General features: G+C 44.1%; 1 protein-coding gene across 1 annotated transcript in view; it reads left to right on the forward strand.

Moving 5' to 3' along the window:
- The window catches only part of COCH (cochlin), a 186,625-nt gene that overhangs the window by 115,656 nt on the left and 57,603 nt on the right, over window positions 1-13,366 (forward strand). The window contains exons 5-6 of the mRNA XM_040411000.1: window positions 10,726-10,788; window positions 12,075-12,119. Coding sequence (XP_040266934.1) covers window positions 10,726-10,788; window positions 12,075-12,119 — 108 coding nt within the window. The remainder of the gene's footprint in view (window positions 1-10,725; window positions 10,789-12,074; window positions 12,120-13,366) is intronic.

Here is a 13,366-nt window from a genome sequence, read left to right on the forward strand (position 1 = left end):
TATAAACATGTTGTCAATGGTTTCTTTCTATGTATATATGCCCTCATAGTTTCATTGTGGTCAGTAATTCAATTAAAGCCAAAGATCTCTAAATCTGAATTCAGACCTGCAGGGAGAAGACTACCAAAATCATAAATTCTTCTATTGATGAGGAGCCATAGAGTTAAATACGCACAGCGATTCATTATTTAAAGTGCTGCATATGTTTGCCTTTTTGAAACAACTATACCTCGCATGGGACCTGTATGTGTCTACATCATAGGCCATTTGTTAATGATTATTATAATCTGAAATATAGCTGTGTACACGCCGCCCAAAGTAGATTTCGCTTTACCATAGCAGCTGTGATCCAAAGAGTCATCCCCACTGGGAGGATACGGATGCAGCTTTCTTGATACAGCGAACCTTGAACGCGACGTTTCTGTACCAACCTTGGTCCTAGACATAATTATATGTCTTTTTTATATATTTTATATATTTTATTTTATGTATACATGTTGCAGTGTCAATACATTTTAAACATTTTCATTCCATTTCCATGTGAGTCTCAATTGTTTTGAGTGCCGGTTCAACTTCTCAAACCTTTCACAATCCAGAACTAGGGGTGTTTCTCTGAACCCGAGCACCAGTCGTGGTGAACCAGAGTGAGCCATCTGTTCATCGCTTGCAGACAAGTATTATTAAGTATTCCACATGGCATAACAAATCTGGAGTATCTATTCTTAGAGTTCATCATTGTATCATTTCATCTGTTATTCCTCCAAGAAATGTATTCATAAACTGATAACTGGAGATCACTGTTCAATCAAGTTTTGGCAGTGACCTGTGCATACCATCGCTCCTTTCCTGCTGGTAGGCATAGCTGCTGCCTTTCTCACCTGCTCCATAGACCCAGGGCTGTGGGGGTCTGCTCCACCAGCATCCCCCTTTCCCTGCCTGAGTAATAAAGTCCTCCAATGCAGGCTCAGGCCTGATTCCTGCCCACAATGCCTCTCACTGCCTATAGGGCACAATCTTTATGGTTCTTAAAGCACCAACGCTTGCACACCCTAATCTTCCCCAACCAATTGGTGCCTACTACTATAGGGTGCTTAAGGCACCTTTTCGTATGGGAAGGCGCCTGAGCAATATAATCTAGTATGCTAGTTTCCTATAAAGGTGTGCTGTTAGTTTGCTTGCATTTTACATGTACCAACTTCTGCCTGACTTCTAAATTTGACCCTTAACTGTCTGACCAGACCCCAACCTGATCTCCATACTGACCTTGGGCTGCCCACCCTGACCTTTGACTGTTTATCAAATTGCACATACTCTTTCTGCCTCTGACTACAGTTTTGCCTGATCCCTTGGTGATCAACATCAGTGTCTTGACCCTGTGGGTCAGCATTCACCTGAACAAAGTGAGCGGCCTGATAGACTCCCTGCAGCAGAGTCCAGATCCCTGTACAGAGGTTAAAGGTTGAAGACCAGGGGGTTACTTAGATAGCAACCTTAGGAGTTGCCTCAAGTCGGATCTTTTTAAGTGCCACAGCTGATCCCCCTCTGCTTTTTCAGTTAACTCATGCCATGGATCCCTTTTCCAGTTCCAGCTCCTCAGGCAGCGGCATCTGCAGCACAACCACAGCCAGCTTCCTTCCTGAAGTATCCAGACTGTATCTGCCTCTGCAAGAACATTATGAGGTGGATCTCAAGTCCACTTGTGGGTTCCTGAAACAATGCACCATCTACTTTGGGTTAAAGGCTCATGAGTTCCCCACCAACTGGTCCAAGGTTACCATCTTGGTGTCCTTACTGTCTGAAAAAGCTTTAGCCTTGGCCACTCCTCCCTGGGAATGGAGTGACCCTCTGAATCATAATCTGTGGGACTTTCACAAAGTAATTTAAGAGCCCGGTAAGACAGTCTTTGCTGCCTCTTCCCTACTATGACTCCTCCAGGGCAATCTTACTGTCATGCCCTGCTCAGGTTATGTTCGGAGGTCTGCCAGGTTAGAAGCACGTGTGTAGCCTTTTGTTTTTGTTTTGGAGTGGAGCTGTATCCGCCTCCCTTCAGGTGCACTGGGTGGGGTCGTTGGTATGAGTTTAAATTACGCCCACTCCCAGTATCCTGTGCGGGTTATAGCTTCTGTCTTGCTGAGAGGAAGGAAGGAAGGATTTGCTGTTCCTGCTCACTAATAAGATAAGTTGGTTTTGTTTTTCTTGTGATTGTCTGTCTAGGCTGTTTGAGAGACGCCTGCCCCCTCCAGGTCTTGAGGGAGCAGGCTGCCTCTTTCCCCCTTTCACCATCTTAGGGATTTTAGGGTATCTTCAGCCTAGGCACGGGGACACATTCATTCCCACCTTCAGGGTCTGAACGTGGGCATAGAAGTCTAGGGAGAGCTGGTAGGGATTTGTCAGGAGGTGACCTTTATCCCCAGCTTCTTGCCTAGACACTTGTTTGGTTGTATTCTGTGTATCTTGTATCCTGTCCAGTGTGACATTATAACCCGCCAATACTTTGACTGCCATTTCTCAACTGTGGAGTCAATTGATGCGCTAGTTGATCGCATGCAGGGATTATCCCTAGAGGTTGCTGATCTGTGTAATTCGGTCACACGGTGTCAGAATGCTCTGGCATCAGGTACAATATGAGGAAGTCAAATTTATGGGGAGCCTAAAGTCGCTCTCCCTGATAGATTTGCAGGGAGTGTGGATGACTTTATCAACTTTAAAGCTGTATTTTCGGCTGCGTCCATCTTCGTCTGGTGATGAGAGTCAGAGGGTAGGGATAATCATATCCCGGCTTAAAGGGGACGCGCAATCCTGGGCCTTTTCTCTGCCGTCCGGTTCTCTGGCCCTCCGGTCAGTGGAAGAATTTTTTAAAGCCTTGGGATTAATTTATGATGATCCAGATCGGGTCTCGATGGCGGAATCTAAATGGCGTAATTTATTACAAGGTGAACATACTGCAGAGGCTTACTGCGTTGAGTTTAGGAGATGGGCTACTGAGTCAGAGTGGAATGACCCAGCGTTACGTAGTCAGTTTTGTCAGGGGTTATCTGAGAGATTGAAAGATGCCCTTGCTTTTCATGAGTACCCGGATACATTGGAGAATGCTATGTCTTTGGCAGTACGGTTAGATAGACGTATTAGAGAGAGGTGTAAGGTTCCCTCCTCGCAAGGGATCCCTTCTGTGAGTGGTTTCGTCTCACCTGCTCCCCAGGGTGATATGACATGTAACTCTGGGGTAGGGGAGGAACCCATGCAGCTAAGTCAGGTGTCTATCCGTTCTGGTAGTAGGAACTTTAGGAGGTTGCATAAACTATGTTATTACTGTGAGAAAAGTGGTCCTTTTGTTAAACCGCATGTTGATGAGAAAGAATCACAAAGAGGTTTACTTAAAGAAGAAAAAAAAAACATCCCTGACTCTTGGCAGTGTGAATGGGGTGATGGAGCAAGCAGGTATGCAAGCTCCCTGTAATACTCGTTTTCTCCTTCCAATTTTTTATTAAAGTAATTATTGACTGTGGTGCTGGGGTAAACCTTATTGATTTTCTTTTTCTTCAAAATCTGGGTCTAAGTACTTGCACTTTAGAAAGAGAGATCCCGGTTTTCGCAATTGATTCTTCCCTTTTTCTCAAAGGAGTCTCACTCATATTGCTCATGGTATTCAGTTAAGGGTGGGTGATTCACATGTTGAGATCATGTCTTGTTTTGTCATGAAGGACTTGCCCGCTCCTATAGTCTTAGGTTTACCGTGGTTGACAAAACATAACCCAATTATAGATTGGCAAGCAAGACAGATCATTGGTTGGAGTGAATTTTGTTCGGACAATTGTCTTGGCACATCTATCTCTGGTGTGTCTACTACGGCTTTACCTCAGTATCTCTCAGATTTTGCGGATGTCTTTTCGGAGGGTGGGGCTCAGGAATTGCCCCCTCATCGTGGCTATGATTGTCCAGTTAATCTCATCCCAGGAACTAAGTTGCCAAAGTCTCGGCTTTACAATCTTTCTCAACCTGAAAGAGAAGTCATGCAGAAGTATATTGCCGAGAGTTTGGCAAAAGGTCATATTAGGCCATCTAAGTCTCCGGTTGCAGTTGGTTTATTCTTTGTAAAGAAAAAGGATGGATCACTGAGACCTTGTTTGGATTTCCGGGAATTGAACCATATTACGGTCCGTGATCTGTATCCCCTTCCTTTGATCTCCGATCTTTTTGATCAAATTGTTGGAGCCAAGGTGTTCTCTAAGATGGATTTAAGAGGGGCCTACAATCTGATCAGAATCAAGGAAGGGGATGAGTGGAAAACTGCCTTCAACATGCACGAGGGTCATTTCGAGAATCTGGTTATGCCTTTTGGGTTAACTAACGCGCCAGCGGTATTTCAGCGATTCGTTAATGACATTTTCCATCATTTTGTGGGGAGGTTCGTGGTAGTTTATTTGGATGACATTCTAATTTACTCTCCTGATCTGAAGACCCATCAGGATCACGTGAGACAAGTTTTGTCGATCCTTCAGGAGAATAAATTATATGCCAAATTGGAGAAATGTGTGTTTTCTGTGCAGGAGCTTCCGCTTCTGGGATATCTGCTTTCTGACTCTGTTTTTCATATGGACCCCCAAAAGGTCCGGGCGGTTCTGGAATGGGACCAACCGGAGAATCAGAAAGCTTTGATGCGGTTTTTGGGGTTTACTAATTATTATAGAAAATTTATCTTGAACTATTCTACCATTGTAAAACCTCTGACCGATATGACTAAGAAGGGCGTTGACGTCTCTGTCTGGTCGGATGAGGCATTGCAGGCCTTTTCAGCTATTAAGGAATGTTTTGCGTCTGCTCCCATTCTGGTGCAGCCCAATGTGTCTCAGCCATTCGTGGTGGAGGTTGATACATCTGAAGTGGGGGTTGGAGCAGTGCTGTCGCAGGGTTCATCTCCTGGCAAATGGGTTCCGTGTGCTTTTTTTTCCAAGAAGCTCTCAGTCGCCGAGAGGAATTATGATGTAGGAGATAGGGAATTGCTGGCCATCAAATTGGCCTTTGAGGAATGGCGTCACTGGTTGGAGGGGGCGTCTCATCCCGTTACGGTATATACTGATTATAAGAATTTGGCTTAGCTGCAATCTGCCAAGCGCCTGAATCCTAGACAGGCTAGATGGTCACTGTTCTTTACCAGGTTCAATTTTGTGGTTACTTTTCGCCCGTAGGTTAAAAACGTCAAGGCAGATGCGTTGTCTGGCAGTTTTCCTGGGGGATGTGATTCAGAGGATCCTGCTCCGATTTTGGCTGATGGGGTGGTGGTCTCCGCTCTGTACCCCGAATTGGAGATGGCGGTGTTGGGAGCCCAGGAGGGGGCTCCTGGTTCTTGTCCCCCAGGGAGGTTGTTTGTTCCTGATGGACTGCGATACAATTTATTCAAGGAACATCACGATACTGTCCTTGCTGGACATCCTGGTGGTAAGTCCACCTTTGATCTTGTGTCCCGGAAGTTCTGGTGGCCCGGGTTACATAAGAGTGTTGAGGATTACGTAGCAGCCTGTGAAACCTGTGCACGGTCAAAGGTTGCTCACACTCGACCTTCTGTTTCACTTCTTCCTTTGTCTATTCCGTCTCGTCCTTGGACGCACTTGTCTATGGACTTTATTACGGATCTGCCGAGTTCCTCCGGGAAAACAGTAATTTTGGTGGTTGTTGACCGTTTTAGTAAAATGGCTCACTTTGAATCGTTAGCTAGTCTGTCCAATGCCAAGACTCTTGCTCAGATTATTGTTGATAATATCGTAAAAATTACATGGCATTCCCTCGGATGTGGTTTCTGATAGGGGCACGCAGTTTGTCTCCAGGTTTTGGAGGGGGTTCTGCTCTTGGCTTGGCATTCAACTTTCGTTCTCTTCGGCTTTTCATCCGCAGTCTAATGGGCAGACAGAGTGTACTAATCAAAACCTGGAGACCTACTTGAGGTGCTTTGTGGCTGAGAATCAGGAGGACTGGTCCTCATTCTTATCCCTAGCAGAGTTTGCTTTGAATAACCGTAGGCAGCAGTCCACGGGTAAATCGCCATTTTTTGGCGCATACGGTTTTCATCCTCAGTTTGGTACCTTTTCTGGGACTAGTTCCTCTGGGATGCCAGAGGAGGACAGATTTTCTTCTGCCTTGTCTTCTATCTGGCGGAGGATCCAAGTGAATTTGGAGAAGATGGGTGAGAGGTATAAGCGAATGGCTGACAAGAGACGTATGACTGGTCCGGACCTGTGTGTGGGTGATCTGGTGTGGTTATCTACTAAAAATATTAAACTGAGAGTACCATCTTGGAAACTTGGTCCAAGATTTATTGGACCTTACAAAATATCTGTGGTGGTCGGGATTTGTCAGGAGGTGACCTTTATCCCTAGCTTCTTGCCTAGACACTTGTTTGGTTGTATTCTGTGTATCTTGTATCCTGTCCAGCGTGACACTTACAGTTTCCCGGTGCTTCCAGGTACTCCTGTTTATGCTTGAGATCCTATACATTTGGACAGAGTCAAGTTGCCCAAGGAGAAGCACAGGCATAGACACAGCAGTACCCTGTGTCTCTATTGTGGTGACAAGGGTCATTTTCTGCTGAACTGCACACTCAGGCTAGGAAATTCCAGCAGCTAGGGTCGATTGAAGAGACCATCCTAGGTGAAGTTAAGCTTTCTTCATAATTGACTATTCCTGTGTCACTGTCTTGTGAGGATGTCTCATTTACCGAACAGGCCTTCTAGACTCTGGATTAGCAGGGATCTTCCTGCATCAGGTCTTGGTGACCCAATGCCGCATCCCTAAGGTGCATTTGGAAATCTTTGATTGTGCCCTCAGTCAATGGACTACTGCTTCCGGAACCAATCCAATATGCCACTGTGTCCATGGACCTCCAAGTAGGTATTCAATGTTTGGAGAAGATCTCCTATGTTCTGCCTGTGTCTATTAACACACTATTGCTGAGATTGCAGTGACTCCATCTCCATGCTCTTGTGATTAAATGGGACAGTGGGTAGATTCTGCGCTGAGGTCCAAGTTGTCATTCCTACTGTCTAGCTTCTGTTCGGCCTGTCCAGGGTCCACAGGTTCCACAGAATCTACCTCTGTCTTATGTCAGTTATGCCAATATGTTTAACAAGAAAGAAGCCAAGACACTGCCTCAAGCATTGGCCCTACAACTGTCCCATTGACCTTCTGCTTTGTACCAGGCTATGTGAGTCTATATTAAGAAGAACCTTGAGAGATGATACATCTGGAAGTCCTCCTCTCCAGCTGGGGCCATTTTCTTCCTCCAGACGGAGGACTGTGTATAGAATACTGTGGTCTGAACAAGATCAAGATGAAGAACAAATATCCTTTGCCCCTAATTCTTGAGCTCTTTGATTGGATTCATAGAGTCAGGTTGTTCATTAAGTTCAATATCTGAGGGGCTTACAACTTGATTGGTATATGCGAGGGTGACAAGGGGAAGTACCATGTCACGCATTTCGGCCTCTGTAACACTCTTGCAGTTTTTCTAAGCATTTGCAAAGGATGTCTTCCATTGTCTTCCTTACATCTGCATTGTGGTCTATCTGGATGACATTGTAGTCTTCTCTTCTGACCTGACATTGCACTGGAGACATTGTCTTCTAGCATCTACAGGAGAAACTGTACTCCAAGTTCGAAAAATTACTTTATGAAGAAAATCTCCCTACCCTTCCTGAGTTATATAATTTCCGATTAAACTGGGATTCAACTGAATTATTTAAAAAAAGAAACTAATGAAACTGTCCTGGACAAAAAAATTATGGTGCCTCTAGAAAAGATTGAAAATAATTTGACCATAGGAACATGTTAAACTAAGGTGTGTCCTGTAATTAGCATCACTGGTGTCTTTAAACTTGTAATTAGTCAGTCTGCCCATTTAAAAGTTGAAAAGTAGTCACTGTACTGTTTGATATCATGGTGTGTACCACACTGAACATGGACCAATGAAAGCTAAGGAGAGAGTTGTCTCAGGAGATTAGATAGAAAATTATAGACAAACATGTTAAAGGTAAAGGCTATAAGATCCTCTCCAAACAGCTTGATCTTCCTGTTACTACAATAAGACAAGCGCACATCATCTCAGTGGCACCTATCCGAATCAACCAAGACATTTTTCTAGGGAAGACATATGTTCCTGTGGCCAGAAGACAGCTCTAACCTAGAGACATAAATGCAGGACATCCTGACTCTCGTAAGATGCAAGTCCTAATTTCCAGATACTACCAGTGGCCTTCCCTTTCCTAAGATGTCCAAGACTTTGTTGCCTTCCTGTGTTACATGTGCCCAGAACAAATCACATAACTCCATCCTTTGCTTGCTCCAGAAGCTCTGTGGCAACATGCGGATGGATTTTATCACTGACTTACCGCCATCTTCAGAATGCACAGTGATATGGGTGGTAGTAGATCGTATTTCCAAGATGGCACATTTTGTGCCCTTATCTGAGCTTCCTTCTGCAGGCAGCTGGCCAACTTGTTCATCGAACATATCTTCCAGCCTGTCTCAACACATTGTCTCTGACAGAGGAGTACAATTCACATCAATATTTGGGATGTCTCTCTGCAGGTTATAAGACATTAAGATTGACTACTTCTTTGCCTACCACCCCAAATACAATGATCAGCTGGAGTAAACTAATTTGATTCTGGAAAATTATCCTTGATTCCTTGGCCTGAATTCTCCTACAACAACCACTTAAGTGAGTCTACAGGCAAATCACCATTTTTCACTGCCTATGGTCAGCACCTATATATTCCTCTTTCCATCACTATCTTCTCTCATGTACCAGTTGCAGATCTCTAGAGGCCACTTTCAGGGATTTCCTACAGATATAGCACGGTACAAGAACTGTCTTGGCCAAAGCATCAGTTTGTATGAAAAAGTCTGCAGACAGGAGATAAAAGGTGCTGCTGCACTTCTCTCCTGGGGAGAAGGTCTGGTTGTCTAAGAATATCTGCTTGAAAGGTACACTCCCAAAAATTCACCCCTCACTTTCTGGGCCCATTGGACATATTGAAACCAATCAATCCTATCTGTCATAGGCTGTGACTACCACCATCTCTCTATATCCCTAACTCCTGTCTCACCTCAAACCTTTAATACTTAAAGGGGTTTTCCAGGCTCCTGATATTAATAATCAATCCTCAGGAAAGGTCATTAACATCTAAACGGTGATAGCCAGACATTTCACACACCACCAATCAGATGTTCCCTGCAGCCTTCATTGCAGGAACTAGCTCTTCAATGGAGCAGGAAGCAGACAGGTCCATTCAAAGTGTAGTGGCTGTGTTGTGTTACGTCAGCTTAGCTCCCATTGAAGTTAAAGGGAGCTGCACAGCAGTAACCCAGCATGGCCACTACACTTTTCATGGAGTTGTGCTTCCTGTTTCACTCATCGTGCTAGTTCCAGCAGCAGAGACTGCGGAGAACAGCTGATTGGTGGGGGTGCTGGGGTATCGGACCAACACCAATTGGATATTAATGACCTATCCTGAGGATAGGTTATCAATATCAGGAGCTTGCTAAACCCCTTTAATCAATACTCCAGATCCTCTGTCATTGCTTCTGTTCCTGTTGGTCCTAGGAATTAATTTGAAGCTAAGAGCATCCAGGATGTAAAGAAGATGGTGAAAAAAACTACTATTTGGTGAAATGGAAAGGTTTTGGTCCAAAGGAGGGGTTCTGGGAACTTGCTAAAAACATTACTGAAACATCCCTTCTAACAAAAATCTTTGACAGAAGTCTGGACCAAAGAAAACGGGGCATTAGAAGTTGGGTACTGTTATGGCTGGCAGCGGTCCATGCCTACTGATGCTCCTCTCCTACTTGTCGGCATGGCTGTCAACTTGCTCACCCATTCCATAGCTGTGACAATCCAGTCCGACCAGCATTCCTCTCTCCTTACTCTTTCCTCTCACACAGGTTGAGACCTGCTTCTTTCCAGCAATGCCTCTCATTATCAATAGGGTGCTAGCGCACCCTACTCTTGACCAGCCAATGGCTGGCTACCCTGGGGTTCTTAAGGCACCTTCTCCTATGGGAAGGTGCTGAAGCAATAGATTCTAGTATGCTAGTTTCATGCAACAGTGTGCCATTCACTTGTTTGCCTGTTCTGTGTACCAATTTCGGCTAGATTTGACCCTTTACAGCTTTACCTGATTTCTGGGTGAAGACCAGAGAGGCTACTTAGACAATACCCTTAGGAGTAGCACCAATTCAAATCTGTTCAAGTGGCACAGCGGATTCACATTCACTTTGTTTCACAGTGCTGTGTAGGGCCATACCTTTTTAACAACGTGAATGGTAACACCTAGTTGTCAATTTCTACATACATTTCTTAAATTCCTGCGTACATAGTCTTCTACTGCTGTGGGTCTCTCAAAGAATAGGGGCAATATGCATAGGATATTTAAAAAAATGAATACATTCTGCCACCAAATAGTTTTTTGTAGAATTATCCTCTCAAATAGATGGGGGTTGTCCTCTCAAAGAGATGTTTTATTTTAATTTATGTGGAGGGGAAAATAAAATCATAATTTAAAAATGTGTCTCTTTTGGCATTCTCTAAAAAAGGTATTAGGCCTTTGGTCCACATTTACAATAACAAATTAAAATCCCAAGTAGGTTTCAATGAGTTATTCAGAAGAGGTGAGAACATCTTACCATATATGCTGTGTATGTCTATTTTTTATTTATTTTTTTCATTTTATTTAGAACATAAGACTCGAGGGATGGAGGTCTCTGGAAAACCTGTATCTACTCAGGCATCTGCTGCATGTGAGTAATAAGTGTCTGCACATCCACCTTGCTTGACAAATCTAATGTGTATAGGTGCCCCCCAAAATATTTCCAGACTGCTGATGTCAGATAAATGAGGACCAGACATGTAGAATTTCTACATGCCAAATTATATAATGTGCTTAGTGATACCCAACTGCCAGAGGTATCATTTAATGGGACAAATCTGTTTGACGAAGGCTCAATACAAAGACCTAAATGGGTCTTCCAAGATTTTCTCATCAGTGTCTGATCGGTGGGGGTTCGATACCCAAGACTCCTGCCGATCAGCTGTCAGAAGGCACTGATGCTCCTGTAACAACATGTTGATATGATTGGGGCTGAGTGCAAAACAAGGCACAGTCGCTATACAATGTACGGTACTGTACTTGATAAGCTGCGAGAAGGCAACGGCGCTCACAGGATCACCACTGCCTTCTCAAAACAGCTAATCAGTGGGGGTCCCAGGTGTTGGACCCCCACCAATCAGATACTGATGATGTCATCAGAAAAAAAATCCTGTAAAACTGTTTTAAGAGATGTACTTATTAGCTAGCACAACCTGCTGCAATTTTGGCACAGCAAAAAAACTCACTAAAAACCCATGTGCTACGTTTATGGTGCGTTTTCTTTAAGCAAAGGGAAAAAAGCAAATCACAAAGCTGAATTACAATATTTACAAAATAAAGTTAGATTTGAAGTGCACTGTGTTGGATGACGCAGCAAAAACACAGGTATGTTGTTGCAAAAACGGCATGCTATTTAAATTCTTTTTTTGACGCACCTCAGGGGGCCACCACACGTTCAGGTTTTTTTATGCAGTTTTTGAAGCCAGAACCAGGAGTGAATACAAAAAAAGAGAAGTAGTATTTGTGCTTAATACTTTCTGTTTATTATGATCCACACTTAATTTTGGCTTCAGAAATAGCATAAAAAAGCCTGAAAGTTTGGTGTCTTATGATGTTGCATACAGCTGAGAGGCGCAGCTGATTGGCTCCATGTAACACAGCGGCAGATTGTTGTTCAGATTGTGCTGGGATTTCGTTCAGTGTGTAAGAACAGAGCTGTTCACATGGCTGCTGCAGAGACCACGAGTGAATTAATAGTACAATAAAAGGTAGACTAGTGGATTTTGTATGAGGTAGTGTTGTTTTTGTTTGTATATATAGAATTTGACTTTTCGAATTAATAATACTAATAATGTCAATTTAATTAATAGCTTACAATATGTAGATTATAGAAAAGAAGACATGACTTTTAAGTACTATATTTTGTGGGTTTTGTAGCCCGACGCCAAAAGAAGACACCAGAGAAGTCAACTGGCAATAAAGGTACAGTGTATTAGTGGAAGCAGAAAATACTGACGCAAAGAGCTTAAGCTAGTTTCACACATGCTGCCCAGCAATCCGGCAGGCTGTTCCAGCAGAGAACAGCCTGCCGAAGTTCTCTGGATCTTGCATAGCCAGATAATGCTACTTGCTCCCCGGCATAAATGCCAGAATTTGGTTGGTTAAAATTGCCGCAAACACAGTTTTTGTCCGGTTGAATCCCTGCATTTATGATGGGGAGCGACTGGATCCCATTATAGTCAGTGTAGTCCAGCAGGTAAGTGGTAGTGATGGATGAACATCGGCAGGGACATTTCGCGAACGCGTGTTCGTGATCAAATGTTCGCGAACCGTGCGTTTGGGCAGGCCCCGTTCACTTTAATGGCAGGCGACAAATATTTGCAGCTATCAAATACTTACTAGAAGTGCACAAATAGTCCCACAATATGGACAGTGACATACCAGAGGGTTATCAATGGCAAAAATTCCCACAAAAAATATGAATTTGTATTTTTTGGGAGTAGAGGCCCCAAAAAATTAGGCATTCATCTGACAGAAAAGGCCTTTTATGCCGCTGTATATACATAAGACAAGGACCATTCTTTGTTCTGCGTGGTGGCGGATATGTGTTGGCTGGTATGAGGAAATTCAATTACACGTGGTCGTCACAGGTGTTGAATTCCTCCAAGATCCATGCCTCATTCATTTTTAGAAATGTGAGGTAGTCCACACTGTTGTGAGCTACGTGAGTGCGCTTATCGGTCACAATCCCCCCTGCTGCGCTGAACGTCCTTTCGGACAGGACACTCGACGAGGGGCAAGCCAAGAGTTCCATTGCAAATTGTGCCAGCTCTGGCCACAGGTCAAGCCTGCACACCCAGTAGTCCAGGGGTTCCTCGCTTCTCAGAACGTCCACATCGGTCGTTAACCCAATGTAGTCGGACACCTGTCAGTCTAGACGTTCCCTGAGGCTGGATCCGGAGGGCGGCTGTCGATGGGTTGTTTGCAAGAATGATCTCATATTCGATCTCATATTCTCATATGATCTCATATTCGGTGGGGGCCGTTGCTACCTCCTATTCCTCATCCGATGCCAAGAATGGTCTATGAATGGATGGGAAAATAATTCCTCTGTCTGACTCGAGTGGAGGGGCTATGGTGGTGGTGGTGGTGGTGTCTTTGGGGGTGCACACAGCAGGGAGTGAAGAGGGTGCAGATACAGAGGATGAGGAGGGTGCAGAAGCGAAAGG

The sequence above is a fragment of the Bufo bufo genome, chromosome 11 (assembly GCF_905171765.1).
Source record: "Bufo bufo chromosome 11, aBufBuf1.1, whole genome shotgun sequence".
NCBI lineage: Eukaryota > Metazoa > Chordata > Amphibia > Anura > Bufonidae > Bufo > Bufo bufo.